General features: G+C 48.5%; 2 protein-coding genes across 4 annotated transcripts; both read left to right on the top strand.

The window, feature by feature from the left end:
- Positions 1-298: 298 nt before the first annotated feature.
- Positions 299-3,867, top strand: SMIM34 (small integral membrane protein 34). Of its 3 annotated transcripts, none has more exons than XM_045284856.1 (2): positions 299-422; positions 3,063-3,867. In XM_045284856.1, the coding sequence occupies exons 1-2, from the start codon at positions 380-382 to the stop codon at positions 3,467-3,469; spliced, it is 450 nt and encodes a 149-aa protein (XP_045140791.1). In that variant the 5' UTR covers positions 299-379; the 3' UTR covers positions 3,470-3,867. The 3 variants fall into 3 exon arrangements, 1 of the variants encoding a protein (XP_045140791.1); XR_006679541.1 differs by having other exon boundaries at positions 347-1,482; positions 3,063-3,149; XR_006679540.1 differs by having other exon boundaries at positions 347-2,045; positions 3,063-3,130.
- A 13,351-nt stretch (positions 3,868-17,218) lies between these two features.
- Positions 17,219-17,974, top strand: CUNH21orf140 (chromosome unknown C21orf140 homolog). The gene has a single exon (XM_004696951.1). It carries the CDS (start codon positions 17,219-17,221, stop codon positions 17,972-17,974), a length of 756 nt encoding a protein of 251 aa, XP_004697008.1.
- Positions 17,975-18,674: the final 700 nt, after the last annotated feature.

Below are 18,674 nucleotides of genomic sequence, written 5' to 3'. Positions count from 1 at the left end.
ACAGGTGCAGAACAGGGGAATTCAGGAGCCATCTAGGTTATAAAGGGTCGGGCCAGCCTCCGGGAGAGCTTCCCACCACCGCTGGCCTGGAGGGGACCCGGCCGGGCTGCAGCGCACATACAGCTTTAGACTTTGCTGACAAGTCAATGCCAGGGAGGTTTTTTTCACTTTTGTTTCTGTTTTTCATCCGGACCAATCGACGACGGAGTGACTTGGAGCCGGGGTTAATTGAATGAGAGGAAAAACCCGCCCGCTTCCCCCGGGGTAGGTTTGTATTTGGCACTGCTCTGACCTTGTTGGGGGATCCAGTTGCTGCCTGCACCAAACGTGTCGCGGGCCTCTTTTGCCCCTCCATCCCCTCCGCTGCCCCTGGCAGCAGATGCAGCTACGCACGGGCCCAGGAAAAGACCACCGCATGGCACGTGAGTATCAGAGGATGCGAAGATGGGCGGTGCTGGAAGTGCTTGCTATTTTCCACTGTCAAAGTCAAAAGTCCACAACAGAAAGCTTCCACCCCCCACCCGGCCTCCAGAGGGTGTTTGTCCACGAAGGCGCGGCCTGGGGCACCCGGAGCCTTGTCAAAGGGAAAGGACGCCGGCAGGGGGTCTTCTTTCTTATAGCTGCATCCTCCGGCCTGAGAATAGCTTCACGTTCAGTAGTTTCCTCTCGGGCCTGTCTTATCCGTATTTGCTAGTGTTGGGTTACTCAGTCACAGCTCCCAGGAACTCCTAGGGTTAATTAAATAAGCTCTCTCACCCTAATTAACGTTCCTCGTGTTCTTGTTGGGTTGGTTGTTTTTAACAATTCTGGGGGAGGGGAGCTTCTCCTTCGAGTCCTTGGGTCCACACAGTTAACTGTGATGGGTCGATGGCTGGAAGGGAGGTTGAGCTCACCCAGGGGGCCTTTCAGGTGGTAGCCCAGTGCCTAACTGGTTACTTATGACACTTGGGGACTTGAAATGACATATACTGCCACCCACTCTCCCCCCTTTTAAAACATCATTGGTAGCATAGCATATGCGCGAAGACCTCGCTCTTTTCCTTACTAATCTGTAGGACCTTAAAAGCACACTACTTTGTCTGGCTGCGCCGGAGTCCGTGGAGCAGAGACTCCAGGCTGGATTTAGCCACTCCCAGCGGCTGCTCTTCAGGCTGTTTCCAAGCGATGCTGCAACGACTCACCTTTACTATATGTCATTCCATTCTGGGTCCAGCATTCTCTTTAGGGCCCATTTCCAGAGACGGGATCCCTGAGGGAGGTCCAAGTCCAACCGGTCGCCACGGCCTGCACTCTGACGGCTGGTGAGCCCCGAGTGTGTCAGAGTAGAAAACGATGCTGTATGATGCTTTCTCATTCACTGACCTTTCAGACGTAGCTCACCAGGCTTTTCTTCCCTGGCACCTCTGCGGGGTGCTCGAACCAGCCTTTTGGTTAGCAGCTGAGCAGAGAACAGCACCACCCAGACACCCCTGGGGCTTAAAGGTAAGCGGAAGGGTGATGTTGGTAGGGCTTGTCAACAGGCCCTCCAGTTGGGGCTGCCTGCATTCACCCGCTCATGGTGATGCTGTAACAGCCTGGCTCCCCCACAGGCAGCTGGGTGTCCTGACACAGGAAGGGTTTACAAACCTGATAGACAACAGAAAGCTGTCTTGTTCAGTGTTCATCACACGTCAGCCCTGGTGACTCGCAGCGACCCCGGGTGACAAAGTGGGCCAGGGGTTTTGTGGAAGCAGATCACCAGACTGGTCTCGCTCGGCACCACTGGGCGGTTTGACCCTTTCTCATCCTGTTTAGCTGCCCAGCGCTTTCCCATGGACACGGCCGGGCTCCTGGCGTGTTTTTCTTCAGATGAGTGACGTTGAGAGGGTTCTCTGTCTGTTTGTATTCCAGGTCTAATTCCTTGACCTGTTGCGAAAGGATAGCTGGATCTCAGGGCTACTGAACATGGTAGTGGTGTGGATTGCAGTGTTTGTCAGAGGAGGCTTGCTCCTCCTGGGGCCATGGTGAATAGGAATGGACTCGGCAGCGCATTTGAGAGTTTTCTGGTTTGTTGTTTTCTTAATACAATTTTAAAAAAACCATGTAAGAATTTATAACTTTTTATCTGGCTGAATTTCACAATGTGATGGGATTTTATTTATATTGTTTTTTCCTTTGTATTTTTGTGTTAGGCTTAGAAAGTATTTCCTAATCTGAATCGAAAAGAAAAAAACATCTAACATGTATTCCTCTAATCCTTTTCATAGTTTTATTTTTCAATATTAAAATATTTTAGTTATCTAGGCATTGGGGGAGCATGAGGTAAGAGTATAAGGTAAGACGGAGCATGACATTGTTCCAGTGTTAAAATTCATCTTTTCTAAATTGATTATAAAGGCCCCTTTCCTATGCATCAGATTTTAATTCCTGGCCTCTTCAAAAGAACACTGGAGAGAGACCTTGGGTTCAAACCCACCAGCCACTCCGAGGGAGAAAGATGAGGCTCTCTGCTCCCAGAAAAATGTACAGCCCCAGAAACTCTGTATAGGGTCGCTGCGAGTCAGAGTCACAGTGATGGCAGTGGGTCATTTACTGGCACATATTGATGGTGCTTTTATTCTGTTCCATCTACCTGCCTGCCTGCAACTAGGGCCACACTGTTTTAGCTATTATTGGTTTATTGGGAGAGAGTTTAGGAAGAGTTGTATGTGGGTTTGAGGTCCCTGGGTGCTACAAATGGTTAAACATTTGGCTGCTAATCAAAACATTGGCGGTTCCAACCCAATGAGGGCAAAAGATGTGGCAGCAAAGGAAAGCCGGTGGGGCTGTGCTACTCTGTCACATAGGGGTTCAACTCGATGGCGCCTGGCAACCACATCATGTGGCATGTCCTATCCAGTAGCTTGATGTCTTTAATTCTTGATTTCAAGTATGGCTAGGCATACATGTTGGCTTCAACAAGGAGAGTCCCTGTAAGCAGTGTCCTATTTATACCACTCTGGGGAGGACTGTAGATGCCTGGTTTGGCCAGGTAGCCCTCAACACAGGACAGAAGGTCTCATCTGAGCCTCTCTGTTTCTCAGTGACCAAGTGGACTCTTCAGAGGGGCCCCAACCAGACCGGGGGTCTGCTGTGGCAGCTGCCAAGGGACCACATGGAGGGGAAGAACGATACCAACTCCACCAGGGCCCTGAAGCTCTCAGATGGGATGAGTGCTGCCTGGTACATCCTCACCATCATCGGCATCTACGGCATCGTCTTCCTCTTCCGGCTGGCCAGCAACATCCTCAGAAAGCACGACAAGTCCTTGGAAGATGTATACTATTCGAATTTGACCACCGAACTGAAAAACAGAGGGCTCCAGACCAGTGCTGCCGCATGCTCCGTGCTCACCATTAGCAACAGAGCCGTCCTGGGACCCAACCAGGCCAGCCCAGGGCCAATGTGTGCAGCCAGCCAGTCCCAAACCGGAACCCAGGGGATTTCTTGAAAGTCAAGACAAGCTGGCCTCCACCAGGGAGGTCCCAAACATCTAGTTATGGAGCAGCTGTGGGTTTACCTCACGAGAGGGCTTGAGCCTTGAGTGGGGATAACAGAGCAACTCTGAGCTATGGGCACTTAGGGTGGACGCAGTTGTGATCAGATCCGGCATCCTGTTTTCTTCTGCAGATTTCTGGGGCATGGAGAACAGAGAGCAGGGGCAGCAGCTTCCAGCCTTGCTCACACTTCACTGGGAAAACCCGTGAGCTTCAGAAATGGGCAGGGGCACAGCAGACCAGGCTGGATGCCGAAATTGAGACCCAGGGTTCTCAGGAGTATCCAGGAGATTCCTGGGCTGGGGTGGGGGGTAGGGGGCCGGAGTGTACAATGAGTCAATTGCTCACTGAATGAAGCGGGGTTTGGAGTCAAACACCTTCCATGAAACTCTGGGGATGGGGGAAGGGAGTCTCATCAAGTCTCATTCTTTACCTACATGAGGGTTGGGATCAACGGTCCCACTTATTCTAAAGACTCTGGCTCTAATTGAGGACCCCAGATGTTTATAAGAGACGATAACCAGGAATTCTTTATTGTCTTGGAGTGGCCCAGTGAAAAGAACATTAATTTTGGAAGCAGAAGACCCAGACTCTAGTCTGGATTTGATTATCAACCACTTCCGTGCCTTTGCACATACCTCGTTACCTTTTGGGACTTTAGTTTCTAAGCAGGTTGAGGGATGAGCGAGAGGGCAGTTCTGCCACCTTGACAAGGTCAAAGAGACCTCACTGTGCTAATGCTTATGAACCTGTTTGAAAAGTAAAATACATGTGTAAACAAAAGCCTGGTGGTGTGCTATTGATGCTGACCGTGGTGGTGGCTGACGATGGCGGTGGGATGGTGGTGGTGGCACATGGTTGACAATGTTATTGATGCTGCTGGTGGTGATGATTGGTAGTGATGGTGGTTAATATTGACTGTGCTGGTGGGTGGTCATGGTGGTGGTGGAGGAGGAGGATGGTAGTGATGGTGATTTATTGTGGAATAAGAAACAGGTGGTTAGTGAGTTACAGCGTGGGCTACTAACCACCAGGGCTGCAGTTGGAAACCCTGGCCATTCCATGGGAGAAAGAGGAGGCTTTCCTATCCTATGAAGATTTAGAGCTATAGAAATCCAAAGTGGCATATCGACTCTGTCCCATCGGGTTGCCCTGAGTTGGAATGGAGTCAACAGCAGGGAGCTCAGTTTGGTTGAGTGCATGTGCAATGAGTGACTGAGGATGGTGTACGACCTTTGTTCTACAAGAACCTGTCTGCATGCAGGTGAAGGCTGTGCTATGACTTTCCATGTAGACAGAAGAGCCACTCATTTTAAGGTGCAGTCACACAATATGTAATCATAGGATTCATAAACATGTTTTATACATGTGTTACTTGTATGTTTGTGCCTATGCCTAAAGAACAGGTGATGGTGGGGTGGAGTGGAGTGGGGAGACCAGAACTGAGCTACAGGACTGCTTAATTAAAGGCTAGTATGATCAGCTAAATGTCTAAATGACTCTCAGCAAGCTAAGAGAACAATTATACGTTAGACTCAAAATTCTATTTTGAACCAACTTCTGTGAAGTCCATCTGGTTGTGTGTGAGGAGACATCTCATGGTCTAGAGGTGAAATAGTATTTTTCTTATCTGAAGAGAGTCATCCTTAGGACTTCCTGGTGAGAAAACCAGGCAGGAAACCTTGGTGCCCCCAAAAAGATGTTTACAACAGAGCCGAGCACTTGATGGGTAAACCTCACTACGGGGCCGGAATAAAGGAAACGGGCCTTAATGCCAGCCGCCACCAGCAGCAGTGGGCTCCTTAGAGCCACTGGAACACTGGATGACGGGAAAGCAGCCAGCAGCGGTGCTATTGGGTCTCCAGGAACCACCATCCATGTCCGAATCTTCCAATGACATGGGCTTCTGGGTGGCTTCCCTGTGTGAACAACATCCCGAAGGTAACTCTGGGGTTACCATGATGATGACCATTTGTCAGGAAGGCGCTTGCCACCCCAGCCCCCATTCATGTTCTTCCAGGCATGTTTAAAACCCCGACCATCACACGTGCCTTATGCACCCCACTGCCCCGGAGGCCCAGAGAGCATGCTCAGGCATGCACCTCTATTAACTCTATTAACACAGCAGCAAGTTGCTCTGGGCGCCAGCCGGACCGGCCTCTCCTTCCACACCCCCTGCCTGGCAAGCATGCTTAGAATGTGGAGCTATATTAAGAAGTGTAATTAGTAGAGAATAAATGAAGTGGCGGAGCCCAAACTGTGTCCCCTGCTGAGGCCGGGCCTGTGTGAGCCTGGATGGTGAAGGGAGGAGGGGACAGCTGCTGGAAGAGGAAGAAGAAGGCAGGATAAGCTCTGGGTCTGAGAGCTCCCAAGTCCAAGTCCAGCCTTGGCCGGCGCTCACGCTGAGCCGTGGTGATGGGCGCAGAAGTGGAAGCGGTCTACTGGCTAAAGCTAGTGGAACGTGGCTGCCTCTCTAAGAATCGGGGCTGCTCAGAGGGCAGCAGGGCCGGCAGCCACTGTCTACTGCAGGAAGGAAACTACAGAGAAACCTGGAGTTTGTGGTCAGACGGCTCCAAGCTTGAACTTCCTTCCATAGCCCTAGCAGCCACGTCCGGAAGAAATCTGCTCTGGCTGCGGAACTCTGCTCCAGAGGCCAACCGGAAATCCGATTTGCAAACACCTGTCTGGGCGCTTCAATCTAAGCGCTGCTCTTGCCCAGACAACAGGGTGCACTTGTGTTAGTGCATCAAAATATTCATCGTTGTGCATCTTCCTGCTTTATTTGCATAAAAATATCATCACCATGACTACTAAGAAAGCCAGCCATACCAGCAGGAAAGCTAAGAGGAAAACTGAGAACCACGACAGAGTGACAGAAAGCAATCATGAAAAATTTGAATCAGGTCGCTGCTTGTCTGATATAGTGGCTGAATACAACGTGGCTCAGTCGACATTATGAACATTTATTGGGGGGAAAAGTGTGATTAAAGTGGCTAACGTAGCATAAGGTGTGAAATCTCTGTGTTAGTCCAGGTAGACCAGAGAAGCAAATTCATAGACACTCATATGTATGTAAGAAAGAGTTTTATATAAAAAAGTAATTGTGTATTAAGAAAACATCCCAGCCCAGTCCAGATTAAGTCCGTAAATCTGATATCAGCCCATATATCTGATACAAGACTGCTAAATTCCTCTTTAGACTCACACAACACATGCAATGACACTGAGAGCAGGAAGCTCACAAGTCAGTGGGTGGAAAGTCTTGTGGATCCAGTGGTGGTGGAAGCATCTCAGCACTGGCATGGGTCTCCACGTGGCTCCTCCAGCTCCAGGGCTCTGGCCACCATCAGCATAGCTTAAGGTGACCAGATTTAACATTGGTAAAGCGGGACAAAAGCAGGACACCGTTGATAAAACATATCCTGGCGAAATTGCCACATGGCAGCCGAAAACTGTATACTCTAGCTTGTCCTGCATTCTTTCCAAAAATCAGGGCTTTTTAAAAACGCTGCGGGATGCGGGGGAAAATTGTTAAAAATCAGGACTGTCCCGCCAAAAGCAAAACGTCTATTCACCTTAGCATAGCTCCATGTGGTTTGTCAGCAGGAATATCTGGCAGGGAGTGTGTCCTGCCTCCAAATGAGGTCACCAAGCTGTGTCATGGTTGACAGGCTAAACTCCACTCCTCCACTCTTAATAGTCTCAAATCGACAACAGATTATGTAACTACCAAAATCATTAACCACAAAACAAATAACCCAGACCACTAAACAGCTTGAAAAGTGACTTAATTTGGATAAATCAGAAACAACTCCATGGCGGCAGCGTATCCGAGACAGTGATATGCTAGAAGGCTAAAAGCCTCATAGTGATTCAAAATATATTTATAACCGTAATTTTTGAGTCTCAGAACCAATTCTTGAGTTTCCATGATTTCTTATGGGAAAAATATGTTCAGTTCTGGGCCTTTTCGGTACTCTATCACAAATATGGACGGAATTAAGTTCAACACCCGAGTTATCACTGTAACATGTAATGTATACTTCCAAGGACTACGGAGCCCTGGTTGCAGTGGCTAAAGTACTCAGTACTCTTAATCAAAAGTTCAGCAGTTCGAACCCACCAGCCACTCCACAGAAGAAAGATGTAGCAGCATGTTTGGGTAAAAACCTTGAAACTCCATGGGGCCGTTCTACTCAGTCCTGTCGTATCACGTCGCTATGAGTCAGAACTGACTTAATAGCACCAAGTACTAGGAGTCCCTGGGAGGTGAAAATGGTTAGTGTGTTTGGCTGCTAACCTAAAGCTGGAGGTTTGAGTACATGTAGAGTAACCAGGAAGAAAGCCCTACGGAGCAGTTTTACTCTGACACACATGGGGTGGCCGTCATCAAGTCAATGGCACCTGGTACTGATACCAAACACCAGGGACTTTGACACATGTTCACCAGTGAGAGTCTTGGAACTCCCTGAGCCAAAGCCAAACTAACTGCCATCAAGTCAGTTCCGACTCACAGTGACCCTGAGGGACAGCACAGAACTGGCCTGTGGGTTTCTGCGGCTGTCCATTTTTATGAGGGCAGAAAGCCTCATCTTTCTGTTCAAGAGCAGCCGGTGGTTTTGAAGTGCAGATCCTGCCATGATCAGCCTAACATTAACTCACTACTCCACCAGGGCTCATTCTCTGCCAGGTGGATATTATTAGAAACTGAGACTCCAAAAGGTTAAAAGCTTGTATTTATCACACAACCAGCAAGAAGTTCAAAGGCAAGTCTGATTCCAAAGCTCATGTGATGTTTCCGTTACTCCTTTGTCACAATATATTTCCATTTTCCCAAGGTGAGGAGGGGAAGGCTAGCAGCCTGGAGGTGTGGCATGCTGCTAGCTGCAGCTCAGTGTTGCTCTCAAGTCAAAGCCCAAGGTTTGAATCCCAGCTCAGCCACTTTCCTGGCTGTGTGACCGGTGTACCCTTATGTGGACGGGTGACCAAAGTGTCACTGCAGGCCTGGTGTCCTGTCATCTTGAGCAATCATATGGAATGTGGCAGCCCCATCCCATGTCCCCAGTGTGTTTCCTAGGTAGACTACCAGTTTGCTGAGGAGCCCTGGTAGCACAATGGTTAAGCACTCATCTACTAACTGAAAGGTTTAAGCCCACTCAGAAAGCCCTGGAGACCTGCACTCTAAAGACCAACACACACACACACACACACACACACACACACACACACATATATACACACACACACACACAGCCTCATTGCTGTCAAGTCAATTCCAACTCATCCTGACCCCTCTATACTTATTGTTAGGTGCCAGCAAGTGGACTCCAACCCTAGCAACCCTACGCACAACAGAATGAAACGCTGCCCGGTCCTGCACCATCCTCACCGTTGTTTCAGGGCCTGAGCCCAGCATTTCAGCAACAGTGTCACTCTGTCTCATCAAGGACCTTCCTTTTTACACTGCTTCTCACCTTGACCAAGCATGATGTCCTTCTCCCAAGGCTGGTCTCTCCTGACAACATGTCCAAAGAACATGCCATCCTTGCCTCTAAGGGACATCTGGCTGTACTTACTCCGAGACAGGTTTGTTTGTTCTTTTGGCAGTCCATGATACTTCCAATATTCGTTGCTAGCACCACAGTTCAAATTCATTGATCCTTCTCCGGTCTTCGTTATTCAATGTCCAACTTTCATATGCATATGAGGCAAGTGAATATACCATGTGTGGTAGTTACACACTTTCATGTCAACTTGATAAGTGTAGGGGCGGAGTTTAGCTTGTCAATCAGGCCACAGCCTGATGATGCCTCCTGGTGGGTGTGGCTTTCTCATGAGGATTCTGGGAATTTCCTCTTTCTCTCTGGAGGTGGGCCACACTCTCCCTCTGCTTTACATTCCTGTTGATAAGCCACATGAAGCCATGCTAAGACTTGAGCAAGCTCTAGGGAAGCATTTGGATCCATCGCCACTGGATCCACAAGGCTTTGCACCCACCAGCCTGTGATCTTCCTGCATTCTGTATCATTTCATGCAGCTGCGTGAGTTTAAATGGCTAGTATTGGACTAACAGGCTAATATCAGAACTTGCTCTGCACTGGGCTAGGATGTTTTCTTGATATACAATTACTCTTTGATATAAAGCTCTTTGTTATACATATGTAAGTGTCTCTGAATTTGTTTCTCTAGTCAACTGGTATAACACACCATGACTTGGATCTGGCGCACTTTAGTGTTCAAAGTCACCTCCCTGATTTACAACATGCCAAAGAGATCTATATACTAGAGGGCTTTGAAAAGTTCATAGGAAAACGGTATTGAAAGATAATGGAGTTTGAGTCCACACAGAGGTGCCTAGGAAGATAGGCCTGGCAATCTACTCCCCAACAGTCAGTCCTTGAAAACTCAGAGCACAATTCTACTCTGCCACACAGGGTGGTGGAGAGAGATGGAGGAAAGGAAATGTTGAGCAAAGTCAACATGTTGAGAGGCCACAGCTCTCAGGGCACATGCTGGGGATAGCAGCACGCTGTTACGGGGGACAGCAAAGCAAGATGCAAAAGGTAGATTGACCAAAGCCCAAAGCAGACCCATGGCTCAGCAGGGACAAAGTGTGGAGAGTGAGACAGGAGAGAGGAGGGCGGGAACCCGGGAGGAAGCAGGGTCAGTGAGGGGGCATGGAGGGTGACTGTGTCAGTGAGGCAAAATGACATGTGCATGAATTGAATTGTTGAATTAAAACCGATGATCTGTTCTGTAAAGTACTTAAAAACAAAAACACATGGGGCTTTTCCAACAACCTGCTGAAGCCCCCTCAGATAGGACAGGGTAGAACTGCCGGAGAAGGTAGCCAAAGCTCTAATGCTTATCTTGCTCCCATGGAGCAGCTGGTGGGTTCAAATGGTGGACCTTGTGGTTAGCAGCTGAGCCCTTGCTTAGCCATTGTGCTCATCCTAGAAAACCCGGGGGTAGGGGGGTGGGGGGGGGGCGATGGTTAGACCAGAGGAACCCGGAATTCCTCATCTATAAAACAACAGATTTCATAATATCAGCAAACACCCAAACTCAAAAACTCACTGCCCTGAGTCCATTCTGACTTATAGTGACTGTATAGGAGAGTACAACAGCCCAGGCGGGCTGGAGACTGTTACTCTGTATGAGAGTAGAAAGCCTCACCTTTCTCCTGACAAGCAGCTGGTGGTTTTGAACGACTGACCTGGAGGTTAGCAGCCCAATGTGTAACCACTAGGGCACCAGGGCTCCTTCAGCAAATAACAGTCACCCTGAAATTTCAGTGGTGAAAGCGACCAGCTTATTCCTCTTCCATACCACGTGTACCCAGCAGGGGAGCGGCCAGCTGCTCTGTGGCGTCATGGTCCTTGCTCTGAGGCCCAGGCCGCTAGGGCAGTCCATCCCAGACCACTGCTGGCTCCAGCGAGGGAGGGAAGACCTCTGGACCATCTTTTCTAGACAATGAAATGCTCTACCCACACCCACTACGCATGACTCCTCCCAACTAGAGGGCAGGGAAGTGTGATTCAACGGTGTGCTTGAAAAGCCGTAGTTAGGTGGCCAGGAGTTGGTTCCGACCCATACGACCCTGTGCATCATAGTGAAACATGGCCTGGTGTGTGCCATCCTCCCGATGCTTCCTACGCCTGACCCACTGTCACAGCACTGTGTCGATCCAGCTTGTTGAGGGCCCTCCTCTTTTACACTGCCCCTCTACTTTACCAAGCCTGATGCCTTCTCCAGGGACTGGTCTCTCCTGACAACACATCCAAAATAGGTAAGACCAAGGTTTGCCTTCTTTGACTTTAAGGACGGCTCTGACTGTGGTGCTTCCAATAGTCTTCTCCAGCACCACAATTCAAATGCATTGATTCTTCTACAGTCTCCCTTATTCAATGTCCAACTTTCACATGCACACAAAACAGTGGAAAATACCACGGCTTGGGTCAGGAGCCCCTTAGTCCACAAAGTAACCTCCTTGCTTTTCAACACTCTAAAGAGGTCTTATGCAGATTCACTAATGCATTGAGTCTTTTGGTCTCTTGACTGCTGCTTCCACGAGCATTGATTGTGGAGCCAGGACAAAATCCTTGACAACGTCAACCTTCTCTCCATTTATCGTGATGCTACCCATTGGTTCAGCTGTGAGGATTTCATTCTTCTTTACATTCAGTCATGATCCATACTGAAGGCCAGCATCTTTGATCTTCATCAAAGTGCTTGTGCCATCTGCTTATTGCAGGCTGTTACTAAGCCTTCCTCCGATCCTGGTGCCACACTCTTCTTCATGTAAGCCAGCTTCTCCGATGATTCTCTCTCAACACACAGATTGAGCCAGTATGGTGAGAGGATACAACCCTGACACTCACCTTTCCTGATTTTAAACCCTGCAGTATTCCCTTGTTGTTTGCACACGCGCCTCTTGATCCATGTACAATTCCTCATGAGCACAAGGAAGTGTTCTGGAATTCCCTTTCTTCTGCAGGTTATCCAGATTTCCTATCGTCCACACCGTGACTGCCTTGGCACAGTCAATGAAACACAAGGAAACATCTTTCTGGTATTTTCTGCTGTGAGCCAAGCTCCCTCTGACATCAGCAATGACATCCCTGTTCCGCATCCTCTTCTGAATCCATCCGGCCTGAGCTTGCTCTCTTCTGGAAAGCAGGGAGCCTAACAACTGGAGGGATGGAAGCACTGGCTGCCACAGCGCTGAACCTGGTTGGCAGGATTTTCTAACCTGGCCCCTGGAGGTTCTTCAGGGCCACCAAGAGCAGCAAAGGAATGTCAATCCCATTTCCTGCGTTGTATATGTTTTTATTTACCCGTCTAAATAGATATTTCCAGATAGGGACATGTTTTCTCTGAAGTCCCTACTGGCTCAAACATCTGTACCTACCACTCTCCCTCGGTCACCGGTGAAACCTCACTCTAGGGCGGTGGTTCTAATCTTGACTTCACCTTGGAAGCTTATGAAAACCCTGATGACCATTACCCCAGACCAATTCAATCAGAAGCTCTGAGCCAGGGACTCAGATACAGCGATGCTGTAAAGTTCCCGGTGACTTCTCGGAGGCCCTGAGATGGCTGTTGAGGATCGCAGTTCCCTGAGCAAGCTTTCAAATTGGTGGGCTGGCTTTCTTTTCTTCGGAGTGAAGGCTACGGAAGCCAGAGGTGAGAGAGTCTTGCCTCCACCCAAAGAGGTTGGTGTTAACAGGGCAATTACCCTAATGACTCCAGTTCCTTCCCAGCAGTGGGAGCTGGGAATAACAGGGTGTCTCAGCAGGAAGTGTGCTCCATAAGTGTTGCTGCTCAGTGTGAGAAAACAGGAAGCCCTTCCTGAGCAGGAGCCGATCCAGGTATTTAAAAATACACACGTGTGTACACACACACATGACACAGGCCACCATACCATACACTCACTTGTAGACACACAGGTACACACACACACACACACTTGCCTACTCCTTACAAACACAGAGAACCCCTCGGTGGTATAAATGATGAATAGCGGTGAGCTGAAAGGTTGGAGGTTCAAGTCCACCCAGAGACACCTTGGATGAAAGGCCTGGTAATCTACCTCCAACAAAATTTTATCTCACCTCTTCTAGCTTCCCTATTGCCATGAGGCAGAGGTCAGCCATGCCTCCACCATCCATCCATCTTATTTTGACATCAGCCCGTGTTCCTCCTACCACATGACTTCTAGGCTGGGTTCGATAATTTGTAGCACTGATCACAAAGAACTCGCAGACAGTACTCATGATTAAGGGGGCTTAATAGGGGAATAAACCGGTTACCACAAATTAAGATCAGTGAACAGTAAGGATACAGTCATGGGTCCACAGCAATACCTCTTTTCAGCCAGCAGCCAAGTCATTTCTCTCTGGGCCTCAGCCTCTCAGCATTCCGATCCCTTGGCCCCTGCTTCCATGAGCCGGGAGGGCCTCTCGGTGCTCTGCCTCCCAGTCTGGCTCAGAGACTCAGCACCGGTCCTCGGCTCCGTTGCAGGGTCTCCTGGCTTCCACCTCGGGTTTCAGTCTGGCTCCTTCGCTCTGTCCCATGGTCTCCAGGCCACACTCTCTGGCGCATCTGGTCTCAGCCTTCAGATGGAGATCACAATCGTGTTCTTCTTCTGATTATTTTGGGATTTCTCTGTGTCCAAGATGCCCTTAGACACAAAGGCACTTCTTAAACGCAGGTGGGGCCTTTGACTTTCAGAAGTCCATACCCACAGGGAAACAAGGTTCCCAGCCTCAATTAAGGTCAAGGCTTAATTCCACTTTCGTCTTAGTCATTAGCATAGCAGAAATAGAGTCTCTCCAAAATGGGATGATAACCACAGGCACAGGGCCGAAAATTACAGTGAACCCTCGCCACTTCGCGCTTCGACTTCTGCGGCTTCACTCTATCGCAGTTTTTGCGTAACAGCACCCACTGCCTACACCCGCTCCTTCAGAGGAAAAAGACGGCGACCCACCTGTAGAGTACATCCCTTAAGTCATTTCATAGGCTATTGATTACAGTATTTGTAAGAACTATGTATAATAATACTGTATGTGAAATATGTAATACTGTAAACTAGATGCCATAAATAATATAATAAATAATAAATGATCATTGTAATGTCCAAAATGTTTTACTGTATTTTCCCTTTTTCATTTAATAAATTGGGTAATACGAGTGTTATGGTGACTAAAGGGTGTTTTTTCATGTCCTCTATGCTCTAACTACGAAAATATTTGATTTACAAATAAGGAATCCTACTTCGCGGAATTTCATTTATCACGGTAGGGTCTAGAACCGATTAACCGCGATAAACGAGGGTTCACTGTATACCATATCCCATAAGAAATGGTGGCCAGAAGGACCACACTCAGACTGCGTCTCAGTTCTACTCTGACACACACAGGGCCGTCGTAAGCTGAAATGGATGACAGCAACAGTCAAGTTCAGGGGGAAGGAAAGCAGCTAGAATTTTAACAACATTTTAGAAGACCCAAATTAATCCAAAACACCTCTTCCCAGCCCCTCAGGGGATAACCTGAAATACCAGAAAGAGCTCTCACCACCCAGGTATGTGTCAATGTTTAGTTAACAGGCCACTGAACACACACCAAGTGTACAGACAACAGATAAATGGAGTGTGTGCAGGGTGGCCTTTCTCTAAAATGCCCTTCAACATGCATGGTCATTTCCCCTTCTCGCTTCTCTTGATAAGCATCCAGGCCTTTTTGTATCTGCTTAGTTCATTCACTTACCACAATTAAGGGTCCCCTGAATTTGCCAGCCACAGACTCCTGCGTGTGTTAGGCTGGGTTGTCTAGAGAAACAAACCCAGCTCTCTCTTAGACCTCAAGAAAGAACTTTACATCAAGAAGTAATCCTATCTCAAGAAGGTAGCCCACAAAGACCTTTATCCTTTTCCAGAGGAGTGCAGGGAGAGGGGACCCCCCCTCACACACCCCCTGTATCTCCAGGGACTCGGTCTCAGGGTCGAGGAGAGGCACTGCTGACCAAGGGAGCCAGGGTAAAGACATCCTTTGGAATTACTAATTTCTAAGATTAATAAAGTAATTCTATTCTTTTTTTTTTTGTAAGAGGGTATCCCAGCGTGGCCCCAAGTCCACAAGTCCAATGCTAGGCCCTAAGTCCCTCTTCAGACTCCCCGAGGCACAAGCGCGTGTCGCAGAACGGTGAGGAAGCAGAATTTCCCAGACTAGCGGATGCGATCATGTGACTCCACCGTCGGTGGAAACATGGCAGGCTCTCGGGCCCGGCGGCCTGCATGGGGCCACCCCTCGAGGTAGGCAGAGCCCCAGCGGGCAGGAAAGTGGAGGGGCAGAGAAAGAGAACAGTTCCCAGAGTCCCTTGCTCTGATACAAAAGGCTTATGACATCAAGGCAGTGTCATCAGGCTGACTCGATTGACAGGTTTTGATTCGACTCCTAGCCAGAAGTGTCTAGTTGGCATCATCCCTAATCACCACACCGGATGACACAAACATGTTCGGCGGTCCACCCAGAGGTCTTTCACAAAAAAAGGACCGTCTTGTACTTCCAGAAAGTCTGCCCCTGAGGACCCTACAGGTTGTCTATATTCTATATGTATATGCTGTTGATAAGTAACAGAAAAGAGAATCCCAAGGACAAAGCCTAATGGAGCAGACTTCTATCCTGACACGCATGGGGCTGGTGTGAACGGGGTTGACCACTGGATAGCTGGTTTGGCTCATCCCTCTGGGACTGACAGGAGCTACCTGTTGGTGGCGGTCTGTGAAGCTGAGTGTTTCCTCGGCTTCCATGTCACGATCCCTCCGCCCAGTCTGGAGGGAGGTCAGCGATCCCTAGAAGATTTCTCTCAGCTGATTTGCAAGCCCCCCTCCCCACCCCGCTGTCACCCCATCTCCTTTCTCTCAGGGATCCACTCCATTTCCTCCTCAAGGAAGCTGCATCACCCGGACTGTGGGGGAGACGGGGGCACGTCCGACTGGTCTATTTCAGTTCAACCCCAGCTGAAGATGTGCATTTCCACCTTAGATAGACTAAAGCAGAATCTTTTAGAACAAGATTTCCAGGTGATTCTTAGAGAGCCCCAAGGGATTCTTACAAAGACAGGACAGATCTTGCCAGAAAGTAGATCCTGATTCAGTGTGTCTGGGCTGGAAAGGCGAATGCTCAGAGGGGAACAGCATCGACTCCAAGGCCCGTTCCCCACACCCGAGCACCCCTCCTTTGTCTTGAGACCATTCGCTGACTCCTCTCTCCCCCACAAGACGGCGGCTTCCTTGAGGGTATAGACTCGAGATTCACACAGACCCTGGGACTTGGGAGACACTAAAAATGTACTGAGGGAATACAGAGAGAGCAAAGAGGAGGGAGGGGAGAGACATTTCCCCTGTTGCCACCGTGCGGATGATTTATTGTGTTTCCACATTAGGCCCATCGTGACTTCTGGTTCTCCCTTCCCATCACCTGTCCTTTTCTCCTCAGAGTCCCTGCCAAACCCTCATGGGCGCTTCCCCCGCAAACCAGCCTCTTTCCAAATAACAGCAGCCTTTTCTGAAGCTCTGGACCCACCAAGGATGTGCATGATTTCATTCACCATCACAGGGTGACACAGGAGGGTTCTCTCTGCCATTGTACGGACACCTAAGGCTGGTGAGGGGTGGAGCTGAGATCTGACCTTCCGCCTCATGCTTGAGAAAACTCCTCTCAATGGCAAAAGTGGGCAGGCACAAACGTTATCATACTCAGACAGACACCACGCATGTCCTGACTTACAATGGGCCTGCCACAAGTGTGCCCTTGGTGCCTGGCACAGTGCTTGGGGAGTACTTGGTGCTCAATAAATATTTGTAAATTATTTGTAAATGGGGAAATAAACTATCCCTCCCATCTCGATGAACTCAATGGAAAGGGATCAGAAAGAGGATCCATTGCTTTTCAAAGATTACCCACCTCTGTCCTATTACAGAAGTGATGTTCAAGTAATGGTCCATGGGTAGCATTGCCCATCCTAGTATCAGAAGAGCCAGAATGGAATTGTTCCAAGTATGTGTTCTATGAAATCTGGTAACCAGGGGGCTGGCAGAGCTGTAAGAAAGGCCTTTATGAGGTCATGGTCCCACGCTTACCAGACCTCCTCCGATGTAGACAGGCACGCTGGACAACAGCACTTGAGGAGCTGCCATGCTTTACTTTGCAAACCCTCTCTTAAGAAACCTCATCATCAGAAGTCAGTTTGAGAGCATCAAGAGGAAGCAATGCCTCCAGTACTTGAAAACACTGCGGACTCTTCAATACGACGGGTTCAAGACGGTCTATTTTGGAGAAACTTACATCCCAGAAAGTCTCGTAACTGGGGAAGATGTTGGTGATGGCTATGCCATGCGAAGTCCAACTTGGTGTATTGTGCATGCTGGCGGTAGTCAAGGATGGGTGCCTTGGAAATACCGGCTCTTCCTGCGAGATGAGTTATGGGTCAAGCAAGAAGATGGCCTCTTCTTCGAGTTCTGTGACGTGGTGAAGAAGTGTTACGGGAAGTGTGTCATTGTGGTCAAAGAGAAAAGGCAGCAAGATGAGAGGAGCCCCGAAGACCACCAAGAGTATAAAGCCCAGCCCCGTGCCCCACCGATCGTTAACCTAACAAGCAGCTGGTGCTGCCCTGAGGTGGCCAAGTCCTGTGGCCATGAGCTGCTCTTTCTGCCTTTCCCTTACAATTACCTGAACCCTCTAGACTCAGCCTGGTCTTCTCTGAAATGGTTTATCATCAATAACAGAAAAGAGTTTCGTTTGCAGTCCATTGACAGTATCTATTCTTACCAGTATGTACTGTTCAGTGACCTGATTAGCAAAGGGATAGAAAGGATAAGTCCGGGCAAGTGGAAGACAATAATTAACAAAGTGAGAAGATGGGAAAACTACTATCTCGGTAAATTTTCATAAGGGAGGTTCCTGCAGCCAATACGAGACTCTGCTATGTGTCTGATCTTTGCCAACTCCGCTGAGCTCGAGTCTAGACCACTAAAATACTAGTCTAGCAAAAATACCCAAAACAATCAACCTCAATAGTGATCTCACAGGGATGTTGTAAACATTAAGAGTTTTCAAAAGATGTAGACAAAGTGTTTTGCGTTGACAGGAGGAATCATTAAAGTTTGTCAGTAAATTAGGAGTCTGGACTCTCATTTTGTTAAGCCTACTTGGAAGGTTATGTCAATAGGAAATTAGGGCTAATCTAGCTTAACTGATGATGATGGGGAGAATTAGTTAAAAACTATTATGGATTAAATTATATCCCTTTCAATTATGTATTGAATTCCTAAGATATATCTATCAATATAACCTTACTTGAAAACAGGGTTTTCTTTTATATTAATGAGATTGTGCCAGAGTAGGGTGGGTTCTAATCCTAATCACTTCTGAGTTATTAAAAAAAAGCAGAGTAGACATAGAGCCACACCCAGGGGGAAAGTAAACAAGGAATGCCAAGGAACCTCCAGGGCTACTGACAAGGAAGGGCCTTCCCCTTGGGCAGTGGCTCTCAACCTGTGGCTCTCATCCCCTTTGGGAGTCGAAGGATCCTTTCACAGGGGTCGGCTGATCCATAACAGTAGCAAAATGACAGTGATGAAGTAGCAACGAA

The sequence above is a fragment of the Echinops telfairi genome, unplaced genomic scaffold (genome assembly GCF_000313985.2).
Source record: "Echinops telfairi isolate 266 unplaced genomic scaffold, ASM31398v2 ScPeMD7_7469;HRSCAF=8507_0, whole genome shotgun sequence".
Taxonomy (NCBI): domain Eukaryota; kingdom Metazoa; phylum Chordata; class Mammalia; order Afrosoricida; family Tenrecidae; genus Echinops; species Echinops telfairi.
Note: the sequence above shows the minus strand (reverse complement) of the source record. Positions and strands in the feature narration are given on the sequence as shown.

Excerpts from the sequence above, each read along its gene's own strand:
- SMIM34 (XM_045284856.1), top strand. The coding sequence starts at position 380 with ATGCAGCTACGCACGGGCCCAGGAAAAGACCACCGCATGGCAC. Across the intron at positions 423-3,062 it reads AAAAGACCACCGCATGGCAC|TGACCAAGTGGACTCTTCAG; the intron begins GTGAGTATCAGA and ends TCTGTTTCTCAG.
- CUNH21orf140 (XM_004696951.1), top strand. The coding sequence starts at position 17,219 with ATGCTTTACTTTGCAAACCCTCTCTTAAGAAACCTCATCATCAGAAGT.